The sequence below is a fragment of the Cervus canadensis genome, chromosome 26, assembly GCF_019320065.1.
Source record: "Cervus canadensis isolate Bull #8, Minnesota chromosome 26, ASM1932006v1, whole genome shotgun sequence".
In the NCBI taxonomy this organism is placed as follows: domain Eukaryota; kingdom Metazoa; phylum Chordata; class Mammalia; order Artiodactyla; family Cervidae; genus Cervus; species Cervus canadensis.
In genome coordinates, this window is record NC_057411.1 from 48,359,462 (window position 1) to 48,384,950 (window position 25,489).

General features: G+C 52.5%; 1 protein-coding gene and 1 pseudogene across 1 annotated transcript in view; both read right to left on the bottom strand.

Moving 5' to 3' along the window:
- LOC122428207 overlaps window positions 1–508 on the bottom strand; it is a 40,510-nt pseudogene extending 40,002 nt beyond the window's left edge.
- A 6,685-nt stretch (window positions 509–7,193) lies between these two features.
- The window catches only part of LOC122428158 (epididymis-specific alpha-mannosidase-like), a 41,241-nt gene continuing 22,945 nt past the window's right edge, over window positions 7,194–25,489 (bottom strand). The window contains exons 8-20 of the mRNA XM_043447967.1: window positions 24,667–24,857; window positions 22,708–22,846; window positions 21,707–21,840; window positions 19,832–20,106; window positions 14,350–14,541; window positions 13,600–13,852; window positions 12,383–12,493; window positions 12,068–12,305; window positions 11,654–11,658; window positions 11,250–11,355; window positions 9,174–9,286; window positions 8,739–8,859; window positions 7,194–7,291 (exon numbers count right to left, since the gene is read on the bottom strand). Of these exons, the coding sequence (XP_043303902.1) occupies window positions 7,194–7,291; window positions 8,739–8,859; window positions 9,174–9,286; window positions 11,250–11,355; window positions 11,654–11,658; window positions 12,068–12,305; window positions 12,383–12,493; window positions 13,600–13,852; window positions 14,350–14,541; window positions 19,832–20,106; window positions 21,707–21,840; window positions 22,708–22,846; window positions 24,667–24,857 (1,976 nt within the window). The remainder of the gene's footprint in view (window positions 7,292–8,738; window positions 8,860–9,173; window positions 9,287–11,249; window positions 11,356–11,653; window positions 11,659–12,067; window positions 12,306–12,382; window positions 12,494–13,599; window positions 13,853–14,349; window positions 14,542–19,831; window positions 20,107–21,706; window positions 21,841–22,707; window positions 22,847–24,666; window positions 24,858–25,489) is intronic.

Here is a 25,489-nt window from a genome sequence, read left to right on the forward strand (position 1 = left end):
GCGGCTGGGAGCACATTCTCACCCGTGCCCACAGCCAGTCCATGTTAGTTGCTCAGTTGTACCCCTCTCTTTGTGACCCCATAGACTATAGGCTGCCAGGCTCCTCTGTCCATTCTCCAGGCAAGAATACTGGTGTGGGTTGCCATTTTCTTCTCCAGGGCATCTTGAACACGTGTCTTCTGCATTGCAGGCAGATTCTTCACCATCTAAGCCCCCAGAGCAGTCCTCAGCCAGTCCATAGCCAGGTAGTGATGGACCCCAGGCCGAGAGCCCTGATGGCAGAGACCCGGGACACAAACCCACTCTGGAGTCCAGATGGAAAAAGAGCCGCAGCTTCAAGAGGTGTGCAGGGGTCACTCGGGGCACCTACCTGCACGGTGTGCAGCCAGCCCACGTCCATGTGGCTGTGCGGAACCACGAATACCCTCAGTCGGGGCTCAGAAGGAGCCCCCAGGGGCCACATCAGGCCCAACCGCAGGAGCAGAGGCAGCCAGCCCCGCGGCTCCATCCCCTTGGCCAGCACAGGGGCTGGAGGACGTCTGCCTGCCTGCAGGGCCCGCCTCCTGCCAGCTGATGGGGCCACCACCCTTTGGTGGACAGAGCGGGAAGGAGACCAGGAGTGACGCCCACACAGAGGCTGTCACCTGAGCGGTGCAGGCGGGGGCCCTCGCTCACTGCCCTGCAGCACTCTGCCCCATCCGGGGTTTCCTGACCATCCACCTTTAGCCAAACCCCAAACACCACCTCCCCAGGGAAGCCTGCCAGCTTCCCTCTGGCTCCCCTCACCCCGGTCCTCATGCCCCTTCCCTAGGCCTCTCCCAGTATTTCCCACTGGGCATCTTACCCATCCCTGCCCCCAACCCACTGGACTGGCTCCTTCACACTGCCCTGCAAATCCTAACTCTCAGTGTGGGGCCTGCCACCACCAGGAAGCCTACCCTGATACACTCTCCTTCACATGAAATCCCCAGACTGAGCCTTGCAATAGGTGTTGTCATCTCTTTTGAGTAAGAAAGTTGGCTTCACAAATAGGACCTGACTATCCGAGGTCACACAGCTAGTGGAGCAGCAAGAAGGTCTGAAAATTTCAGAATTAGGTCTGGATCATGGATAGTGACCTTGGCAAGATGCCTAAGCTCCCTAGGTCTCAGCAGCCTGTCTGTAAACTGGGATGCCCTTAGAAGAGCTGGGGACCCGAGAGGGAATTCACGGGAGATGACAACAGCGGGGTCTCCTTCCTGGAGGATGGCTGGCACGGCGGTGCAGCCTGCAGGGGCCAGAGTGTTGCCTGGGGGTCTCTGTAACCCTGACTTGGAGCAGGGGTCTGGGAGTGGGTTCTGCTGTCTGACCTTCAAATGCCTGAGCAGCTCCTTCTGTCGCTGCCCGACCTGAGACTCACTGTCACTTTTGGCCACCTTGTCCCCTCCCCCAGCAAATACATCTGAAGAACACTGTCTCCAAGCAGGTCTTTATCCTTCCTGTATCATCCCCTCCCTGCTACCCATCTGACCTGACTTGACCTGGACTTTCCTCCCATTTGGGTCTTAAACAGCGACACATCCCATCTCACAGATCTGGAGACCAGAAGGCCCCTGGAGAGTTAGGGCTCAGGGCAGATTCTGTGACAGCCTCGGGGGCTCGCTCTCCTTCACTGGGTGCTTACCAAATCGTTTTACTTGTGTCTGATTCTTTGGGACCCTATGGACTCCAGGTCCTCTGTCCCGGGATTCCCCAGGCGAGAATACTGGACTGTGTTGCCATGCCTTCCACCAGGGGATCTTTCCAACCCATTGATCAAACCTGAATCGCTTACGTCTCTGGCATTGATGGTAAATTCAGGAGACCTGAATCGCCTGCAATTCAGGAGACCTAGGTTCGATCCCTGTGTAGGGAAGATACCCTCGAGAAGGAAATGGCTATGCACCCCATTATTCTTGCCTGGAGAATTTCATAGCCAGGGGACCCTGGTGGGCTTTAGTCCATGGGGTCACAAAGAGTCAGACATGACTGAGTAACTAACACACTTGTCCTTCAACAGAAGGTAGCATTTCCTGGCAGGGACAGGCTTCAGCACAGGAGCGGTTTTTTCTGGGTCAGGCTCTGTCATGCCCAGTAGCCCAGTGGAAGAGGCTACTTGAGCTTCTGGGACCCATGACCTTGGTGCCTGGCAGCAAATTGCTGTCAAGCAAAAGGGCCGGTGCACATGTGTTCGGCTCCAAGGAGAATCACCATGAACTGAACCCGAGCACCGTGAGAAGAACACGTGGTCCCTGAGGACCCCCCAGCAGTGCCAGCTTGTGCCCAGGGTCACACGTTGGCGTGCAGCCTGTGACCTCTTCCTGATCCGGGCCATAGCGGCTCATGAGAGTGTGAAGCACGACTTGGGCTGGGTGTTCCAGAGAAGGAACAGCCTGACCCTACCCCGTGCTGTGTGGGAGCTTGTAAGATGGACCCACCAGCACCATTTCCACCTATTCTTTATGACATCAGCGCTGTCTGTCCTCTAGGGTGTGTGACCTGATGGGCAAGTTACCTGGGGCTGCACCCAATGCCAAGCGCCTCCCCCCAGCAGCAGGAGCCCTGCATCCTCTAGATTCCAACCATACAGAGCTCACGAGTCTGCCCTCTTGTAACTTGACCCGAAGCCTGCAGCTGGACCCTCCAGCACTTGTCCCCTCTGCCTTTCTGGCCTCAGCTCCCACCCCCTCTTCTGCTCAGTCCATCCTGATGCTGCTGGAAGGCCCACTGCCCCCACCCTCACGACCCTTTTCCTCTGCTGTGTCCTGGCCTGGAAGGAGCCCCGTCCTCCCAGCACCACAGCTGCAGGGTCAGGGCCTCCCTGCAGGTCGGGCCCTTTCCCAGGTCAGGCCCTTGCAAGTGCTGTTCCCTCTGCTGCGAAGCATCTTCCTCCACTTCCTGTCTGGCAGGTTGCTATTCCACCTTTATTTCTCCCCATCTCTGAGAGATTTTCTCTGGGCCTCCCATCCCACCTCCATAGCATTGACTGAAGAATACAATTCTGTATTAATCTGTGTGCTTGGCCCACACCCTTCTCACCCACCAGACAGACTTCATGGGCTCACTCTGTCCTCTGCTGGATCAGGACTGGGAACAAAGCAGGAGCTGCTGATCTTTGGCGGAAAGAACCCAGGGATGTAACTGTCATGGACATGGCTGCCCCCTCCTAACATGGACGACGTGGGTGATACCCACAGCACGGCATATAAAGCTCAGCTCAGCGGCTCCTCCCAGCTCCACCTCCATCCACTGTGTGAGACAGCCCCTCATCCCCGGAGCAGGCCAGTGCACACCTCCTGACAGCCTGACGAGACCCCCGGCTCCTGACCTGTACGGGGGGCACTTGTAGGTCTGTCCATAGGGTGGTTTGGATACTAAGCTTTGGAGATGTCAGTGCCTCCCTCAGGGCCCCCCCACCAGGGCCTGACCGCAGAGATAACTCTCCTCATACACAGCAGGTCCGCCCCACCCCAGGCTGCAAGGCTGCCCTGCGTCCTGTTCTCAAGTTTTGATCAGTAAACAGCCACTGAACTCTGACTCTGTGCCAGGCTCTGTGCTGGGAGGTGAGGGGACAGGAGTCGTGCTGCCCCCAGGATGTCCTTGTGGGGAGACAGGACTTGGCCGTGGTGGCTGTGCCCACAGGACGATCTGCTCTGGTGATCTGGAGGTGCTTGGAGGACCCTGGAGGGCTTCCTGGAGGAGGGGTGGAGGGGACAGGGTGTGGGGGAGATGGCTGGTCCTGGGCCATGGTGTGTGAGGACAGCCAGGGTGCGGCTGGGTCTTGCAGACTCTTTCCCTCTGCTCTGGCTTCCTCTCTTTATAACTCCCCCTGTTCCCTCTCCCTGGCCATCTCCCCTTTAATCTCGCTCTGGGGCTGGGGAAGGGGCTGGCAGGGTATTCAAGTCCATCCACTCCTGCAGGTTAGGCTCTTTAGTGTCGAGAGGGGAGGTCCTTGTTCCCTCATTGGGTGAGGCAGCTGGAATCAGAAGGTCCTCCATTCATTTGTCAAGATCTCACCAGAAGCATCTCATTGGAACTGGCTTCCAGGGCTCAGTCCTCCTCTATAGGGCATCCTCGGAGAAGGCAGTGGCTAACCACTCCAGTATTCTTGCCTGGAGAATCCCGGGGACGGAGGAGCCTTGTGGGCTGCCGTCTATGGGGTCGCACAGAGGCGGACACGACTGACACGACTTAGCCGTAGCAGCAGCAGCAGCAGCACAGGGCATCCTCGGGGAGCAGGGGGCCGGGGAGAAGGAAAAGGTTCTCAGGGCAGAGTCAAACATCCACAGTCTGAGAACCTTCCCGTCTAGCCATTCCCCTTCAGTTTGTCTTTGGTAAAATGGGCTTCTTACTAGGGCCGGCGACCCCAGTGTGGTACCTGGGCACAGGGAACACAGCTGCATGGCACGCACACATTTCCGTCTGGTCATCCCCAGATCCCATTTCTCCTCCTCGCCTCCTTGTACCAGCTCTTCCAGGAAGGGCCTGCTCCAGACCCCTCCCATGACCTGCTCTTTCTGATAATGGTCACCAGGGAGCACAGAGTCCTGAGGCAGCTGCTCTTCTTGGTCCTGAAATTATGACAGCAGCAGGGAGGTCCTGAAGATTCCTTGAATCTTGGTGACTGCAAACATTTTAGCTGTTTCTTTGGAAGATATAGGTATTTAGGTTCAGTAAAGTGAGGACTTTAGCTTCCCACACTTAGATCCTTTTCCTTTCATCTTTGAGGTTGGAAAAGTAAAACTGTTGAAAATATCAATTGCTCAGTCCTGGCCAATTCTTTGCAACCCCATGGTCTGTAGCTCACCGGGCTCTTCTGTCTTTCACTATCTCCTTGTGTTCTGTCAAACTCACATCCATGGAGTCGGTAATGCTATCCCATCATCTCAGCCTCTTTTCCACCTTCTCTTTTTGCCTCAGTCTTTCCCAGCATCAGGGTCTTTTCCAATGAGTCAGTTCTTCGCATCAAGCAGACAAAGGATTGGAGTTTCAGCTTCAGCAAAAGACCTTCCACTGCATATTCAGAGTTGATTTCCTTTAGGATTGACTGGTTTGATCTCCTTGCTGTCCAAGGGACTCTCAAGCATTCTCTCCAGCACCACAGTTCAAAAGCATCAACTCTTTGACATTCAGCATTTATGCTCCAACTCTTTGTGGCACAAAGCAGGAAATTTCATATATTGATTACCTTACACTGTGGAGTGGATTAAATCCTGATGAAATCTTTTGTGGAGTCCCAGGTGCTTTTAATATACTAAAATATTTACTGATTCTGGACATTCATGTAACCATAATTGCACAGGATGTATCCTTTTTATTTGTCTTCCTTTACTGTTCCTTTCTATGACTGAGTGCTATTCCACTGTGTACATATGGTGAGTTTGGTGTATTCAGCTATCATGGATGGACACTGACTTGTGTCCACCATTTGGTGATTGTGCATAATACTGCTTTGAATTAGCATTCAGTAGCAAGGGAGTTTCAGAAACACATCTACTTCTGCTTCATTGAGTATGCTAAAGTTTTTGACTGTGTGGATCACGACAAACTGTGGGAAATCACGAAAGAGATGAAAGTACCAGAACACCTTACCCATCTCCTAAGAAACCTAATGTGTGTCAAGGAGTAACAGTTGGAAGTGGATATGAACAATGGACTGGTTCCAAATTGGGGAATGTGTACAACAAGACTGTATATTGTCACGCTCTTTATTTACCTTATATGTACAGGACATCATGAGAAATGCCAGGCTGGATGAATCACAAGCTGGAATCCACATTGCCAGTGGATATGCAGATGTTACCACTTTAAGGGCAGAAACTGAGGAGGACCTAAGGCACTTCTTGATGAAGGTGAAATAGGAGAGTGAAAAAGCTGGCTTGAAACTCAACATTTAAAAAAACTAAGATCATGGCACCTGCTCCCATCACTTGCATGACAAACAGAAGGAGAAAGTTTGGAAACAGTGACAGATTTTATCTTCGAATTCACTGCAGATCGTGACAGCAGCCATGAAGTTATAAGATGCTTGCTCCTTGGAAGGAAACCTATGACAAACTTAGACAATGTATTTAAAAGCAGACACATCACTTGCCAACAAAGGTCCATAGAGTCAAAGCTATGGTATTTCCAGTAGTCATGTACAGATGTGAGAGTTGGACCATAAGAAGACTGAGCACAAAACAATTCATGCTTTTGAATTGTCATGCTAGAGAAGACTCTTGAGAGACCTTGGGTCGACAGGAAGACTAACCAGTCAATCCTAAAGAAATCAACCCTGAATCTTCACTGGAAAGACTAATGTTGAAGCTAAAGCTAAAATACTTTGACCACTTGATACGTGGTGATGACTCATTGGAAAAGACTCTGATGCTGGGAAAGATCGAGGGCAGGAGGAGAAGGGTGTGGCAGAGGACGAAATGGTTAGATTAACAACACTGACTCAATGGACATGAATTTGAGCAAACTCCCGGAGATAGTGGAGGACAAAGAGTTTCATGTTGATGAATGCTTTCAGTCATTTGGACACAAACGTGGGCATGAATATTACCTTTAATATTAATAATTCTTACATTGCGTGTCCTGTGTTTCAATTGCTGTGTGGTTTTCTTTCATCTCTTGGTGGCCCAGGCTATAGGACAGGTGTAAGGCAGGTGATTCCAGGGGTCAGAGGAAGAGTATGAGGTTGGAAGCACAGCTTGGCATCACACACCCAGGTCAGCAGGTCAGTGGTGTAGCTCCCTCCCATATATCTTAGGCATAGCCCTCCACAGCAGGGGCATCTCCACCCTGGGATGAGTCTATGAAGGTGCCAGGAACACAGCAAGGCCAATGTCAGCACTGGGGGACTAGCTGAGATCTGGCAGGATGCAGGCAGATGCATTCTGGTATCCCTGGGGATTATTCCTTCTTCTTTGGGAGAACACCTGGCTTTGACTCTTGCAGGTGAAGCAGGAGGGTGAGCATGTGTGAAGCTACCGTCTGTGACAGGAGAGGAGAGAGAGGGCCAGCTCCAGTGGGCAGGGGAAGACACGGGTCCTTAATGCGATTTTATTTAAGAAGTCAGAACACCCCCATCCATCCATTTCCTGCCGTTAGCACACCAGATTGGCAGCTGTTCCCCTCACCCTCTAGGCTGCTTTTCTGTGTCCTGGGACCAAGAATCTGCCAAGGACTCACTGCTCTTGAAAGTGAATGAAGAACGTGCGGATCTCCTTCGGGTAGATGGTGACCTCGGGGCCTCCTGGAGGTGGCGATGGATGACTGGAGCTGCCTGGGAGCAGAGAGGGTCTGTCCAGTGTGGTCCCTGGACCACCTGCTTCCCAGGACCTCATGGCTTCCCCCTGGCAACATGGCTCCTGCTGCGTCTGTGGCTCCCACTGCGATCACAGCCCTCAGCTGACCCCCTCTTGACAGGACTCCACTCCTGGGGGGCCTCTGTCATCGCTGGCCTCCCCTGTGGGCCCAGCACAGTCAAGTCATGTACAGTGGGCTCTCCACATGTTGTGGCACCATGTATGTGCCTAGGAGCCTTCTCACTGAGGCCATGAGGGGGCCCTGCCCTTGATCTCAATGGGCTCCATTGAGGGGTCACACCCTGGGGTTTAGGCGCCCACCTTGGGATTAAAGTGGTTCCTCCATTCATCCATCCACCTTACCATCCATCCGTCCACCCATCCTTCCATTCCTGAATCCAATCCCTCCACCCATCCATTGTTGTCAATCCATCCAACCTCCAGTCATCCATCAAACATCCAACTTCTTTCCATCTCTCCTTTCATCCATCTACTCACGCATACATCATCCATCCATGTTCCTTCCTTCCATTCATCCTTCATCTATCCATTATCCAATTGTGTATCTTCCTGCATCCACACACTTTCCTTCCTTCCTTACATCCTTTTTATTCAAGTAAATATCCTTCATTCTATCAGTCTATAATACATTGACTACTTGCCTACCAAAATCACTGCAGATGGTGATTGCAGCCATGAAATTAAAACATGCTCCTTGGAAGAAAGTCTATGACCACACTAGACAACATATTAAAAATCAGAGACATTACTTTGCCAACAAAAATCTGTCTGGTTTTTCCAGTGGTGATGTGAGAGTTGGACTTTAAAGAAAACTGAGCACCAAAGAATTGATACTTTTGAACTGTGGTGTTGGAGAAGGCTCTTGAGAGGCCCTTGGACCACAAGGAGATCGAACCAGTCCATCCTAAAGGAGATCAGTCCTGAATATTCATTCAAAGGACTGATGCTGAAGCTGAAACTCCAGTACTTTGGCCACCTGATGCAAAGGCCTGACTCATTGGGAAAGACCCTGATGCTGGGAAAGATTGAAGGGAGGGGGAGAAGGGGACGACAGAGATGAAATGGTTGGATGTCATCACCGACTCAATGCACATGAGTTTGTGTAAGCTCACGTGCAAGTCTTGGGTTCATCTAGACATGGGTGGGATGTGTGGTGTTGAACACACACATGCACACACACTCACTCAGCTACACACTCATGAACACACACACTGTGTGGAGCCCTGGCAGGTGGAAAATGAACTGAAGCTTAGAGTCTACAACCTTCTTTGTTTGATTCAGGAAGGCTGAGACCCAGAGAAGGACAGCAAGCTCAAGGTCACAGAGGCCTCAGGGGCAGAGCTGGGTTCTGGCTGGGGGTGAGGCTGGGGACTTGGGGCGGGGTCAGGACCAGGGCATCCGAACCTCTGTGGTGGTGAGGGTCCCGCGTGCTCCAGGTCCAGCGATGCATCTCGCTCACGTTCCAGGTCCCTGTGAGCGAGCGCTCCTCCACAGACACCACGGAGCCCAGTCCCCGCAGCACAGACTGCAGGACAGAGCAAGGGAGGGGTGAGCACCCGGACCCCAAACCTGAGCAGAGACCCCGATGCAGCAGGGTGACTGCACCAGGGCCCAGGGCCCAGTCCCTGCAGAAGGAGAGGCAGCCCCATTTTACAGATGAGGACCTGCGGCCAGGGGCAGCTGGCCCCCCAGTGCTGGCTGATCATCATGCCCAGCAGAAGGCGGGCAGGTGGGGCCGCCCCAGGAAACACCCAGACATCAGGGTTTGTCTCTCGAGGGCGTGTCCTCCTGGGGGCCTGACTCTGTGATGTCGGAGCAGGTCACGGGGCGGCGGCTTACCTGCAGGTTCACCGTCACAGGCTGAGACAGCACGGGGTCCTGGTCCACCTCATACAGGTGCTGGAGCCGCAGCAGGACCCGGCGCAGGTCTGCCTTGGCCTCGCGGTTTCGGTCTTAGGGACGGAAGGAAGGTGGCCGTGAGGACAACAGTCTCTGCCTGGCACTTTACACTCTCACCTCCACTTCACAACTTCAACCTCCCTCGGAGGCAGCTAACACAGCCCTACTTTGCAGATGAGCCAAACCAGGCTCAGAGAGGGGTGGGCACTTTCCTAGACACACAGCTGGTGTGCATCAAGAAGGAGCAGGGCAGGGGGGCAGGGGGATTCCAAGCCAGGTGCAGCCAAAGTGACCTCCTCCCACCACCCACACTGGGGCCAGCTCTGATTCTTGTTCCCTGATGAGGTCCTCATTGGGCTTGCCCCTCCACCTTCCAGTTCTCTGGAAGATTCTCTCTGGCTTGGCCCCTGTGAAGGGTGGTATGGCCTCGTAACCCTGAAGATGAGGTGCCATCGCAGAGCAGATGTGTCAGGTCACTGCCACCAAGACCTAGGAAATGTGTTCCAATACAGCTTCCACCTGCTGGGTCCTTGGTGACCAAGTGAGAAGACCCATGCTGCCAACCCCACAGAGCACAGAAACGTAATGACCTGTGCTGTGTGAGGAAAGAGGGCATGTGGGCTCCTAGTTACTGCAGCCTAAGAGGTCTGCAATGTCTGTTGTCTCCATTCAAGTGCCGAGGTTAGGGACTAGAGCTCTAGAATCAGGGAAGGACTTCTCAGAGCAGAACATGAAGTTGACCAGGATAATGGTGATGAAGATGGTGATGTTCGTGAAGATGGTGGTGGTGATGATGGTGATGGCAGTCATGGTCGTGATGGTGATGGCTGTGACGGTGATGGTGGTGGTGATAAAGATGGTGATTGTGATGATGGTGGTGATGGTGATTATGTTGGTGATGGTGGTGATGATGACGGTGATGGTGATGATGATGTTGATGGTGATAATGGCAGTGATGCTGATGGTGATGATGGTGTGGTGATGATGATGGTGATGATGATTTTCATGGTGATGATGGTGTGGTGATCATGATGGTAATAATGATGATGATGACGGTGATGGTGATTACGTTGGTGATGGTGGTGATGATGATGGTGATGGTGATAGTGATGTTGATGGTGATGATGGTGGTGATGGTGGTGTGGTGATTATGACTGTGATGCTGATGGCAATAATGGTGAAGACAATGTTAATGATGGCAACGATCATGCTGGTGGAGATTCCTTGAGGACTCAAGCATCATGAGAGGCAGCAGGCCTCATGCCATCCTCTGTGGCTCCCCTGATTCAGTCTCTACCGATGTCTCTCTAGGAGGACGGACTTTCCCAGCCCAGCCCCCTTCACCTCCTCTTTGGTACAAGCTGCCCCTGGAAGATGCGTTCTCAGTGCGCTTAGCCTGACACATAACAGTAGATGAGGCTCTATCACTGCAGGTGAGGCTCCCCCATCTCACCTTCTGTGACAAGTGGGCAGGCTGTGGTTCAGTGATGGAATTCTCATGTCTACAGAGTTGAGCCACAGTTGGCAACACCCCTCTATCAGGTACAAAGATGACCTTTAGCCTCTGCCCTTTTCCACCTTCTCCTCATTTCACAGACACTTGGAGTGTGCCTGCCCTAGGTGGGTCTCTTGGAGCAGGGCAGTGGCTGAGGCACAGTCAGTCCATCCTCTGAGAAGCATGGAGTTAAGGGAGCAGATAAAGGGCAGCAGCCCCAATATGAACAATGAGTTCCTGGCAGTTGTTACCTCCTCCAGGAAGCCCCCCCTGATCCCCTCCTGGGGGCTCCCCTCTGTACACAGTCACAGCGTCTGACGACATCCAGACCCACCTTGTTTCTGCTTGCTGAGTGACCTGCCTCCCTGAGGGCCTCAGGTCCCTCTTTGGGCAGGTAAGGGAACCAGGTGACCTCACAGAGCCTGGAGGACTCTGAGGAGGGTCCTTTGTCTGCTGAAGGGCTGGGGACCAGGCTGACATGTGGAGGCAAGAGTGAATGTGGACACCTGGCACCTGCGCACCTTTCCGGAGAGTCTGCAGGTGCTCTGTGTGGTTCGAGCTGTACTTCCAGCCGGGGATGCTGAGGATCTGTAGGTGGACACTGGAGGGGAGCGTCACAGCTTTTTGCTTCCAAGAACCGTTCCAACTGCCTCTGTGGGCAGTTTCTGTAAGGCAGATGAACAACAAGGAGAGGCTTTGGGTCAAACTCTCCTCTCGGCATTCTTAGCTCTCCATACTAAGGCCCCCATTTAGTCTGATCTCTTTCCCTCGACCACACCGCAGGCAGGCTGAAGCCCCTGCTGGTGCAAATGCCCCAGACTGCCTTGAGTCTCTAGTCCAGCCCTTACAAAACTGCAGACTGGGAGATGGGACCAGAGAGAAGACGCCATTTCCTCCAGAAAATGCAGCGAGTTCACACAGAGACCTGCTCTGTGAACAGTTCTGGGAAGCCAGCTCCCGCGCTGTCATCTGTGGCTGCCTCTGCCCAGAGGGACTCAGCCCTCCACTTCCAGGAGATGCTCTTTTCAGCCCTGGGCTCCAGCTGGAGCCGCCATCCCTCACAGCTCCCAGGCCTCAGTGATTGGTCAGGCCTGGGTCACGTGATTTGATCAGGGCCAATCAGAACCTTTCTCTGGGATCTCTGCTCTTGAAAGAGGAGTTTCAATTCCTCCTACTGGCTGTATGACCTTAAGCAAGTCACTTAAAACTCTTTAACCTCAGGATGCCCATGTTTACAAGGAGGGGCTTAGATCTGAGGCATCTGGTCACTTCCTGCCCCATAGGAGCCCAGATCCCTGCAGGCACCAGCTCAGCCGCATCCCTAGACAGGGCGGCTCACCGGGGGCAGTGATGACAGGTGCACTGAAAGGACCCCCCACCTCACCATTCATCTCTCTGAGCATCACGATGGGCCGGTGCTGCAGCGCCAGCCCACTCCTCTGGTGCAGGCCACTGGTGAGGGTCCAGGGTCCCAGAAGCAGCCAGAGCACTGGGTGGACGACCGAGGAGTCGTTCAGTGTGAGGTCGTTGTCCAGGGCCAACTTGTCATCGTTCCACAGCCGCCGGTGGAGCATGACCTGCAACGGACAACTGTCTGACCGGGTCTGCCTGGACCATGGGCTGCTTGTGAGTGACCAGAGGGGCCTCCTCCTACCTCCACCTGCCCGTTCCCTTGGCTGGAGACACCGTGCGCCTGCTCGGACAGCAGCACCAGCCTGCTTCGTCTGTCCTGGATGAAGGCTGACTGCACCATGGGGTAGTAATTCTGTGGACAGAAACATCGGCAGGCTGGTGGTGGGAGCAGTGGGCCAGGTCAGCCAGCAGGTCCGGGGTCTCCCTATGGCCCCAGGCGGCCCCCTGCATGGGCGCAGCAGCAGCCCAGGGTGGCATGGTAGATGGGGGAGGGGCTCTGAGTTCTGAGATGGACGCACTGCGATACAAAGCCAGCTCCACTGCTTCCTGACCTTATGCCCTGGGGGACCCAGCCTGCCTGAGCCTCAATTTCCCCATCTGTAAAATGTGCCCAAAAGGTCCTCCTGCTGCAGGGAGACAATGAGGCATCTATGCCAGTCCAGCCTGAGATGACCCCCAGCCAGGGGTTCCCAAATAGAAAGGGGCTGGTGTCTGGGCTGGAAAGCGCTCACACAACCTTTTGTTCTATTTGTTTGTTCTATTGAAGCAAGATGTCCTGGGCTGATTTCCCCAGATTCTCTGGAGCCCAGGCCACAGTGGGTGAGGACCAGCTGCAGAGATGAAGGGACAGAAGTTCAAGGAAGACAGAGCAGGGAGGAACCTCACCCATTCTCAGGGCCCCCGTGGAAGGAGAGAGACAACTAACACAGATGGAGGCTCAGGAGATGGCCAGCATGCATCATCCCAGCTGGATCATCCCAGCACTCAGCACAGTTCTCTTCCTAGGAGAGCACCGAGGCCCAGGGACACCCAAGGACTTGCCCGAGGTCACGCTGATGAAGGGAGAGGCCCTGGAAGCTGATTGATTTTGGAATTCAGCCCCTCCTCAGCCCTCCCTGGCAGCCAGGCTGTGACTCAGCTCACAGCAGCAGAGGAGGGTCACACCCCATTCAGGCCTAGCCAGGTACCACTTGCTTAATCCTCAAGCAACCCCTGTCGGGTCACCCGTTGACTGAGGAGGACCCACGGTGCACACAGGAGAACCTCAGGGACACACCTCCCACACGACGGCCCCAGACTCAGAGACCAGGTCTGAATATGCCTGGTCCACAGCCCCTAGGGGTAGACACAGGGCAGTGGGGCTCTGGGAGATGCTCTAGACCTAAGGGGGCTCCCCTGCCTTCTGGAAAAAGGCCACCAGGACTAGATCTGTGACTGCCACACCCCGGGACAGCATACCCGAGCGATGGTGTTCCACGTGTCCTGCCGGTAGGGCCTGCGCTGCATCTGGTAGCCATTGTTGTCAGAGTAGAGGACCCGCCCCGTGTTCAGGTCGGTGCTTGTCCTCAGGATGGCCTCACGGTTCAGCTCCAAGGGGCCCACCCGGTACTCCTGCTCTATGCGATGGCAGAGCAGCTCCCCGTCAGAGCTCTGGGGCCCGTGGACCAGCCGGGAGTAGATGGCGAACGTGGGCTCACTGTCGTTCACCTCCCTGGAGGAGAAGCAGGGCAGATAGGTCAAGCCCAGGGAGCCTTCTGGACGCCCTGCCCTTCTCCTTTCTTCCTTCTTCTCCTTCCTTTTCCCTCCCTCCATCCTTCCTGCAGCCAGGAAGCCAGGGAGCCTGCTTGGAATAGAGAACAGGAGGGACCCTGTCCTCTGAAGACTCTGGGTACCCAGCCATGCTGGCGGCTCTGTCTGTCCTGCTGATGGAAACACAAGAACTGCTCTCGGGTGTTGGTCACTGTCACCGTGGGCTCCTGTCCCGCCTCTGGACTCAGGTGCCCTCAGGGTGACACAGCGCAGGCCAGAGAGCAGGCCTGCAGAGACTGGAGCAGCTCATGACGTCATGGGGCTTCCAGGGAGGAAGGACCGTGTGCCAAGCCCAGGTCCAGGAGCTGGGTGTCTGCAGCAAGGACAGGCCCCCATTGCCTCAGTCACCTGCCTGTGAGTGCCTCCACATGCTGAGCACAGCCAGGGGGCCGCCCTCACCTGTAGAAGTCCTGCCGGATCTCAGTCACCAGCGGCCCTGCCATGATCTCCATCCTCACAGTCTCCCACGCAGGCTCTGCTCTACCGTCGGGTCTAAACACATAATTGTCTGAAATGGGGCCTTGATCAAAATTACTCTTCGCGTGATACTCCATGAAACTCTGGGTCACCTGTACTGTTCGGTTACTCTGCCTGCACAGAGAGGAAAGAGAAAAGAGTGTCATTGTCATGGCCATCTCATCCTCATTCTGGGACCCAGGCTGACAGAGCCTCTGGAGCTGCCAGCCTGGGACAAGGCGGGGAGCACAAACAACCTCATAAGTGCACCAGTGACATTTGTGAGCTCACTCAATGAAGCTCATGCACTTGGTTTGGAGAAAAGAGGTATGGACCCACCAGAGCTCACATGATATCAGATCCTATCTCTTTCCTGGTTGTTGCTTTTGTTCAGTTGCTAAGTCATGTCCAAATCTTCTGACCCCACGCACTAAAGCACGCCAGGTTTACCGGTCCTTCACCATCTCCTGGAGTTTGCTCAAATTCATGTCCATTGAGTTGGTGATGCTATCTAACCATCTCACCCCCTGCTGCCCCCTTCTCCTTTTGCCTTCCATCTTTCCCAGCATCAAGATCTTTTCCAATTAATGGGCTCTTTGCATCACATTATCAAAGTATTTGAGCTTCAGTTAAGTTAAGCCTTTCCAATGAATATCAAGGGTTAATTTCCTTTAGGATTGACTAGCTTGATCTCCTTGCAGTCCAATGAACTCTCAAGAGTCTTCTGCAGTACCACACTTCAAAAACATCAATTCTTCAGCACTCAGTTTCCTTTATGGTCCAACTCTCAAACCCTCACAAGACTACTGCAAAGACCAAAGCTTTAAGTATATGGATATTTGTTGGTAAAGTGATATCTCTATTTTTTTTAATATACTGTGCAGATTTCACATAGGTTTTTTGCCATGGAACAAGGATCGTTAATTTCATGTTACATCACGACCTGCTGCAGTGATTTTTGGAGCCCAAGAAAATAAAATCTGTCACTCTCTCCATTTTTCCTGATTCTATTTGCCAAGACGGGATGGGACCTGATGCCACAATCTTAGTGTTTTGGATGTTGAATTGTAAGCCAACTTTTTCACTCTTCTCTTTCACTTTCATCAAGAGGCTCTTAGGTTCCTCTTCAGTTTCTGCCTTTATAGTGGTATCATCTGCATATCTGAGGTTGTTGCTATTTCTCCAGGCAATCTAGATTCCCCCTTGTGATTAAATCAGCCTGGCATTTCACAGGATGCACTGTGCATATAAGTTAAATAGTCAAAGTGACACTATGAAGCCATGAGGATCTCCTTCCCCAATTTTGAACCAGTTGGTTATTCCACGTCCAGTTCTAACTGTTGCTTCTTGAGTTGTATACAGTTTTCTTATGAGATAGGTAAGGTGGGCTGGTCTTCCCATTTCTTTAAGAATTCTCCACAGTTTCTTTTGATCCAAATCCAAGGCATTAGTATAATTAATGAAGCAGAAATAGAGGTTTTTCTGGAATTCCCTTGCTTTTTCCCTGATCTGACATATGTTGGCAATTTGACCTCTGGTTCCTCTGCCTTTATAAATCCAACTTCTACATCTGGAAGTTCTCTGTTCACATACCGCTGAAGCCTAGCTTAAAGGATTTTGAATACATCCTTGCCAGCATGTGAAATGAGAGCAACTGTACAGTAGTTGGAACATTCTCTGGCATTGCCCCTCTTTGGGACTGGGATGAAAGCTGACCTTTTTCAGTCCTATGGCCACTGCTGAGTTTTTCAAATTTGCTGACATACTGAGTGCAGCACTATAGCAACATCATCTTCTAGGATTTTAAATGATCAGCTGGAATTCCATCACCTTCACATGGTTTGTTCGTAGTAATTCTTCCTAAGTTGAAAGAACTCTTACAACTCCACAATAAAGAACAGCTCAATTTTGAGATGGGCAAAGGATCTAAAATGACATTTCACCAGAGAAGATGCACAAATGGCCAAGAGGCCCATGAATAGATGCTCAACATCTATAGTTCATAGTGGATGGGAATCAAAGCCTCAATGAGATAGCACATCACATACACCAGGGTAGCTATATGGAACTGGCAGTTAATACAAATACAGGGGGGATATGAGGATATCAGACCCTCATAGTTTTGGATAAGATTGCAAAATGGTTCAGCTGGGTGGGACACAGTCCAATAGTTTCTCAAAGTGTTAAACATAGAGTTTCCTGTGACCAAACAATTCCACTCTTAGGAAATGACCCAAGAGAAAGGAAAGCTTTTGTCAACACAAAATCTTGTACATGCATGTTCACAGTGAACTTATTCACAAAAGCCCCAGAATGAAAACCACCCACATGTCCATGAGGTGAGGACTGGATAAATGAACCAAGGAATATCTGTCAATGGAATATAAATCAGCCCCACAAAGGAACTGGGTCTCACTCACGCTGCAATGTGAATGAAACTTGGAAATATGATGCTGCATAAAAGAGTACATCAAGCAAAATGTCAGGCTGGATGAACCACAAGCTGGAATCAAGATTGCCAGCAGAACAACAATCTGAAAATGCAGATGAAAGCGAAAGTGAAAATCCCTCAGTGGTGTCTGACTCTTTGCAACCCCATGTACCTTATAGTCCATGGAATTCTCCAGGCCAGAATCCTGGAGTGGGTAGTTTTTCCCTTCTCTAGGGGATCTTCCAAAACCAGAGATTGAACCCAGGTCTCCTGCATTTCAGGTGGATTCTTTACTGGCTGAGCCACAGGGGAAGCCCAAGAATACTGGACTGAGTAGCCTATTCCTTCTCCAGGGCATCTTCCTGATCTAGGAATTGGACTTGGGTCTCCTGCATTGCAGGTGGATTCTTTACAAACTGACCTATCAGGGAAGCCCTACATAGGCAAATGGTACCACTCTAATGGTAGAGAATGAAGAGGAACTAAAGACCCTTTTGATAAGGGTGAAAGACAAGAATGAAAATGATGGCTTAAATCTGAACATCCAAAAAACTAAGGTTATGGCATCTGTTCTCATCACGTCATGGCAAATGGAAGAGAGAAAAATGGAAACAGTGACAGACTTCATTTCTACCTCCAAAATCACTGCAGATGGTGACTGCAGCCAAGAAATTTAAATACACTTCTTCTTTGGAAGGAAAGCTATGACAAACCTAGACAGCATACTAAAAAAGCAGAGATATCACTTTGCCGACAAAGGTCTGTATAGTCAAAGCTGTGGTTTTCCCAGTAGTCATGTAAAGATGGGAGGAGTGGACCATGAAGAAGTGGACCATAAAGCCATAGATTTGATGCTTTCAAATTGTGGTGCTTGGGAAGACTCTTGAGAGTCCCTTGGACTGCAAGGAGATCAAACCAGTCAATCCTAAGGGAAATCAACCCTGAATGTGCATTGGAAGGACTGATGCTAAAGTTGAAGGTTCAATACGTTGGCCATCTGATGAGAAGAGCAGACTCACTGGAAGAGATTCTGATGCTGAGAAAGATGGAGGGCAGGAGGAGAAGGGGGTGACATAGGATGAGATGGTTGGATGGCATCCCTGACTCAGTGGACATGAATATGAGCGAACTCCTGGAGGGAGTCGAGGACAGGGGAGCCTGGGTCGCTGCAATGGATAGGGTCACAAAGTCGGACACGCCATAGTGACAGAACAACAACAACCGTGTGAAGGATACCAGGCTCCAAGGGGCCCCAGAGGGTGTGATTCCATTGAATGAAATGTCTAAACTAAACAAGTCCAGAAGATTCCACCAGCCAGGTAGCCCTGTGTGTATGCTCAGTGGTGTCTGACTTTGCAGCCCCATGGACTCTAGCCTGCAGGCTCCTTTGTCCCTGGGATTCTCCAGGCAAGATTACTGGGGTGGGTTGCCATGTCCTTCTTCAGGGAATCTTCCCAATCCAGGGATTGAACCCAGGTCTCTTGCATTGCAGCTGGATTCTTTACCGTCTGAGCCAGCAGGGAAGCCAGGTCCCTGAGGGAGGTGCAAAGAGGACATATGAAGATTCTCCTGGGGGTGATGTAAATGTCTTAACCTGAGTGTGGAGATGCCTGTACAACGCTGCAATCAAGGGAACAGCACAGACGTGTACAGTGTAAAGTGATGGCTCGGACGGTATGTGAATTTCAGCAACACCCTTGTCATATATAAAAGAACAAAGGCCCTCCTCAAGCAAAACTGTGCTGGGGTGGTCTGTGCCCATGGAGGCTGCCTGCCTCAGGCCTTTGCACATGCAGGTCTTTCCCAGGAACCACCGCCCTCTCCTCTGACCCACAGACTCCTCCCGCCCTTCCAGGCATCACGCCTGGCTCCAGGGGCCTCATCCCCGCCAAGCCCACTCTGCACCACCCTGTCTCAGTCCCAACAGCCTCCCCTCTCTGACTCTGCAGCAGGCGCTGGTAGTTCCCCTCCTGGGATGTGAGGCAGCCCCATAAGGAACACGCTGTCCTCCCCTGAGCCAGAAGCAACTGAAGACACCCAGGGTAAGGAAGGTGGACAGCGGGACATGAGCTCTTCCCCTGGGAAGCGCTGTCTGGGGTCCTGGCTTAGGGATGGGGTACCTGAGAGAGGGAAGAACGGGGTGGCGAGATGGAGCTGGCTGTTCAGGGGTGCTCCAGAAGGGGCATGGGGCCTGAGTGATGACAGAGCTCAAGCTGGCCTGCAGACTCCACCTTTCAAAGCATGACTCTGGGGGGCGGGTCACTCACAACCTGCTGTTGAGGTCTTTACAACCTCCAGACATTCTTTTCATTCACTGTAATAACTAATTAGAGAGTATATAGCTCCATGGCTAACACTAGCAAGGGGGTACTCTTTCTGCCCCCTTCTGATGCCTATGTCAGAAGCTTTCTCTATCTCCTTTATACTTTAATAAAACTTTATTACACAAAAGCTCTGAGTGATCAAGCCTCGTCTCTGGCCCTGGATTGAATTCTCCTCTGGAGGCCAAGAATCCCAGCATCTTTTCATGGTTCAGCAACAAGCTTTAAGGTGTATCAACAGAAAGATGGATGGATGGATGGATGATTGGGTGGATGGAGGATGGACAGATGACGGATGGAACCCGGGAAGGTTAGATGCATAGATAAGTGGTTGTGTGAGTGCATGGTGGATGGGACTGTGGGTGAATAGATGGATTTCATGTGGCTCTCAGTTTTAAAAAGTTGATCTCATGATTAGTATATTTTCCCAGGGTGTGTTAGTAAATACCCCATTTTCTGAGGATTAAAATCTCTGGAATGAACAAGTTCAAGAAAGGCTGTATGGACCTGGCTTAGATTCCCATAACTAGACATAAACCTGGTTGCACTACAGGGAGCTTCACCACCATCACACCTTCGCCCTGCAGCTGAGGAAATGGAGACCCAGGTGGGGCATTACCTGCCCAGGCCCAGGGTCCTCCTGGCTTCAGAGGCAGCGATGACTGCACCTCACCTCTCCCAGATGCTGTGCATCAGGTTGGTATCTGTGTCCAAGAACACAGTGTAGCAGTCATTCTCCACAGGCACCAGGTGGGAGCCCACTTGTCCGCCATGTGTCCTGAGTCTGTGTCCAAAATGCTGGGTGCTGGCCACGAAGGGCTCAGGCTCCCCAGTGTCCTCCTGGGAGCTCCTGCTGGGCCGGATGCTGTAGTGCCGGTAACTGAGTCCTGGGATCGTGGTCAGCACGTGCAGGTCATAGGCAGAGGGCATCTCCTTCGAGTGCTGGACCTGGAAGACCTGAGGGACAAGATGAATGATGGATGTCAGGGATGGAAGATGCCTCAGTCTCCTTGGAAATCCTGGGCTTGCACACCTAGTGGATGGAGTGCTTGCTCTGCACAGAGACAGTTGGGTCATCCATCACTGGGCTGAGCTGGTTTCCTCTCCTGCATCCTCCCTGCTCACCCGGGTCCAACCTCTTCTCCCTCCTTCTTCTTTCTCCATCGTGGCTGCAAACCACCTGCCCTCTTCCCACACGCCCTCCTGTTCATGCCTCTGAGCCACTGCTCACGCTGTTCCCTCAACCTCTTTGAAGGGGGCTCCCTTGTCTCTTAATCCTCCAGTTTCCCCAAGGAGGGAGGTTTCCAGGTTGCCCTGCAGGCCTTTTTCCATCTCCATGTAATCTGATTCAGGGAAGGGAGTTAGATGAGGACACTATGTCCATGCAAGAGGTCCTTCACTCTCTAGGGAACAAGTGTCATTTCTGAGTCCTGTGCGGAGGGTTTGGGGGATCTATGAAGAAACTCATGTTTTGCTTCACAGTCTCCAGCACAGCCTTTCTCTGAGCTAAAGAAGACACCTGTTGCTACCTCACACCCCAAACCTGTCCTGAAGGATTTCCTCCACCACAACTGTCATCTGTCACTCCTACACTTTCTTATTTTCTCCTTTCCTGGGTCCCCCACTAGAATAGAAGCCCCCTGAGAACAGGGATTATTGTCTACTTGATTATTAAAGTTTCTCCAGTGCCTAAAGCAAAGCCTGGCACATACTAGGTTTTCAGTAGTATTTAAGAGCATTTAGATTTAGTGGGTGGTGCCTATCGGTGGGGAGGGGCATGTTATGTGTTGGGCCTACTCAACCCAACACCCTCGTGTCTCCCGACCATGACAGAGAGGAATCTTCCTCGTCTGTCTCAGCTAAGAATCACTGCCCTGCCTGCCAGGTCATCACCCCATGCCTTAACTGTCCATTTCTGTGTCTGTTCCTTGAATCCCAGGATGGCTACAGAGTCCAGAGATGAGCACTCATCTGGGGCCAGGCCCAGAACAGACATCGGGAGTGTTTGCTCAATGGCGGACTGATGGCATTACCTCTCACAGCTCTTCAAGGAAGTGCTGGCTTGGTGACAGTAGGGGCACCTCTAGAACCAAGTCTAGCTCCAGGTCTGGGAAGGAACGACCACACACGATATGGGTGTCATAGCCAGGGCCTGCCCCTAACACAGCACCTTCATAAAGATGCACAGTGAGGACTATCACTGGCTTCCCCATGAGAAGTAGAATTTTACACAGGAATATATATATATGCCCAATGGGGAGCTGGACAGTGGGTGGATGGTACCACGTGATACCATGGAGGTGAAGATACCATGAAACCTTCCTTGGTGGGAACAGTAGAGCAGACTTCGGATCAACTCAGATGCCCAAAGCCCAGGGTCAGCCCCCTGGGTGGGTCCACTGACCCTGATGATGACTCACCCCTATGACACTGTCCTCACTGTGAGGGCAGCCTGTCACATGTTCCCTTTAGATGCCCACTTCTGGGGACCCAGCCCAGAGCAGGGGCAGCAACAGGGCATGCACCATAGATGGGAGGTCCCCCTTACCTGTGCAGGCACGGGGCGGCCTGATTCATCTGTGACGCTGACATTGGGGAAGTCCACAGTCAGGGTGATGATGGTGGTGACTGTCCAGGCCAGCGGGTTGTAGACCACCGCAAAGCGTCCCCCAGGCTCTGGGCCTGCAGACAGAGAACAGGCTCTGCTGCTGGACCTGACCCAGCCCTCACCCGTGGTGCCCCTCGGAACAAGGGAAACTGAGGCAGGTGAGACCAGCCCTGCAGAGTCCAGGGGGAAGGACAGACAGACATGTGGGCTCCTACGTGCAACCCCATCCACATCTGTTCAAGCTGTGTCCTGGTTCCCAGGAGGGGTTGGTAAGTGTGCAGCCAGAGATGAGGGTCCTTGAGCTCCTCACTCATCTCCTCCTGTCATCCCACTTTACTGGTGAGGACACTTAGGTGCAGAGAGAAGGGTCAGCTGTCCAAGGTGACCCATGTCCTAAGGCCTGGCTCCAAAGCTTGAGCACTTGGCAATATACAGACAGAATTCTCTGGACCTTGAAGGGTCAGAGTCAATAACCAAGGTCAGCACTGGAGGTCTCTTTGGTATGAACCTGGGTTCTCTTTATGCTCCATCCTCCACCCCACGTGCCCCAGGATAAGACCACGTCTGATGACTCCCGGATCCCTGGACACTGCACACACTGTCCAGTCCCTGGCATCTGCACGGGCAGCTCCAATGGCTGGGTGCCTTTCTGGGGTCTCCACCTCCACCTCACTTGGGGAGTCAGTCACCCTTTTGAGCTCATGGGAATAGCCAGCCCCACCAGGAAATGGAAGAACACAGTTCTAACTCCCTTACTGAGAAAGTCTTCCCCTCCCGACACCAGTCTGCATGGGCAGAGTCCCTGGATGCTGCACCCCCGGTCCCCAGACTCTGAAGGCAGGATGGGACTGTACCCAGACACAGTGCAGAGGGCGGAGCTGGGCAGTGTGACCAGGCGGACACCCACCATAGCCCACTGTGCCCCCAGGGGCCTTGCTTACCTGAGTGGGCTGGAGACCTGTCCTGGATGATGGAGGCCATCAGCGTGTGCACCCCTTGCATCCCGGTGCTCAGGTGCTCCACAAACATGTCATCAACCTTGAGGGCATGAGTCCCGGTGATGGCGTCGTGGTGCTGGACCTGGACCCCCGCAGGAGCAGGACAAGAGTGGGGTCAGGCTGGCCTCTGCTCAGCACCTGCTGTCCTCACACCCACTGGGCCCTGACTCTCCTTCCCTCTCAGCAGGTGCTGCTGGAGAATTGGGGGTTCCTCCCACTTTACAGAAGAGGAAACTGAGGTCAGAGAGGCTGATGAACTTGCCCAAGTGTTTTTGACCTTGGGAAAACACATAATGTGTCCCTGACCCTGGACAGAAAACTGACTTCTGGAAAGGGCCCTCCCCAGCTTCCCTCCATGACCCAGTCATCCCATAATGAGAGGGTAACAAGTAGGAAGGTCAGGGGTCTCCAAACGGAGGAATGTCAGACATTTTTAACTCTCTCTTAAGGGGCAGGAGGAAAAAAACTAGTGTTATATTTTTTCCCCTTCTCTATACAAATTTAAAAAGAGGTTTCTCTTAAAATTCTGTGTTGCCATAATGATACCTGGTTCCACCTGAACTTAACTTTTCTCCAACCTTGAGCTAACCAATGCATTTTTCTTATGGAAATGTTTGTCTTAAGCTATGTTAATGTACTATGTATTTACCCTAGACTCTGTCTTCTAGTTGGTTCCCCCTAAGGACTCAGAACCCACTTGACAAACCAGTATGTTATACTCTTACATTCTTCTCTTAATCTATGTTAATGAAACTGTATATGTGCATAAAAATCTGCCTTTCTTCAACAGTCATGTCAATTGTTTCATGGCCCTGGATGACTCACCTGGTGCTAATATTATCTCAATGAATGTTGTGGGGGAGGGGCCTGGTGCCATTCTCTGAGTTTTGAGACATTTCCTTTCTCTGATTAGCAGATTTCTAGTAGCTATATAACATCCAGCTAAAGACTGGCAGGGGGATACTTTCTGTCCCCTTCTGATGTCTATGTCAGAAGCTTTCTCTATCTCTTTTAAACTTTAATAAAACTTTATTACACAAAAGCTCTGAGTGATCAAGCCTCGTCTCTGGTCCCAGATTGACTTCTTCTTATCCAGAGGACAAGAATCCAGTGTTTTTCATGGTTCAGCAACAACCTTTCAATAAGTGCTGATAACCTGCTCCAGAAAAGCCCCACACATGGCCTATTACTTGTCTGTACCACGTAGGGTTGGATGACCTCCTCTTCCCAGAAAGGAAACTTGAGTCCCTGTGAGGTGAAGCCACATGGCCAACCACTCTGATAGATACTAAAGTCCCCTTCACCCCCTGCACAATGACTAGTCCTGCCAGCAATTCTTTTTAGTGGCTATGAATGTCATGTGCAGTGTGGCCCATTTCTGACTAGTGAAGAGACAAGTTGTAGGAGATCTTCGGCCTCAGTTTTCCCATCGGTACAGTGGAGACAAGTAAGATGCAGATTTATGAACAACTTCCTTTGTGGCAGCACAGAGCCCAACAACTTATGTGTATTATTGATTTGGATATAGGATTCTCATTTTCCAAGGAGGAAATTAGAGATCAGAGAGGGAAACTCAGTAGCCTGAGGCCACAGAACTGAGCTGAGGTTTGAGCCCAGCCTTGGACTATTGGACATCAGTGCCTCTCCACCTTGCCCTTCCCCTCTGGGTCAATCTGGCCCTGTGTCTTACTGAAGCACAAGCTGCACCCTGGCAGGCCATGGTCCTAGCCTTGAGGCAGCTTCAACATGCACAGATCTTGTGACCAAGGCGACCTCAGTGTTCTCATCTGTAAAGTGGACCTGTAGTGACCAGGGACAGGGAGGTGTGCTGACCTAGAGAGGGGGAAGCACACAGCCCAGGAGGGTCCAATCCTGTCCTGTCTCTGGGAGGCCTTGCGTTACCTCAGAGACCGCCCAGCGGAGCTGCTGGAGCTGCTGCAGGCCCCAGGCCGGGTCCAGGTGTGGGTGCAGAGCCAACAGCACGTGGCGTGTGAACATGGACTCCCCGGCATACAGCAGAGCGCTGGCTCGCCTCGCCAGCGCCTTGAGACCACTTCGGGAAGCGTAGAATCCGGTCCAGGCGTGAAATATTTCTAGAAGAAACAGGTCAGGAGTAGGTAGGAGGGCCTGCCCACGGAGGCCCCTGATCCCCACCTGGGAAATGCTGAGGAAGATGAGGTCAGAGGTGGATCTGCCTGGGTCCCCAGGGACACAGCCTAGGCCAGGGGGTGATCTCAGGGTTCCCGGTCCAGCCAGGTCAGCAGTGGTACAAGATCCCTGGAAGGCCTGGGCAGCTGGCAGGGTCAGGCTGGGCTGGGGCAGGCCTGGAGAGGCCCGAGTGCTGAAGGACTGTGACGAGGACAAGAATCCCAGTGTGCACCTCAACCCTTGGCACGGCCTGTGGGCAAAGGCCCTGAGTACCTCAGGGGAGTTAGCACAGGGATGAGGGCCAGGGGGCAGGACCCAGAGGGGAAGGGCTGTTGCGCTGGCAGCCCCGGTGTGCCTCTGGAGATAAGGTGGTTCCTGGAAGGCATGCATTTCAGCAGTTCTCTCTGGACGCTCAGCAGGGAAGGATGGCAGGGGTTGGGAGCTGTGAGAGCCCTGGAGCCACTGTCCTGACCCTGGACTAAGAGTGTGAGGCTGGTGGAAGGGGCAAGAGTCTGAGCACCTTGGGGCTGGGATGGGTCTCAGCAGGTGGTTCAGGGTTCCCGGCTGTTCCCTCCTC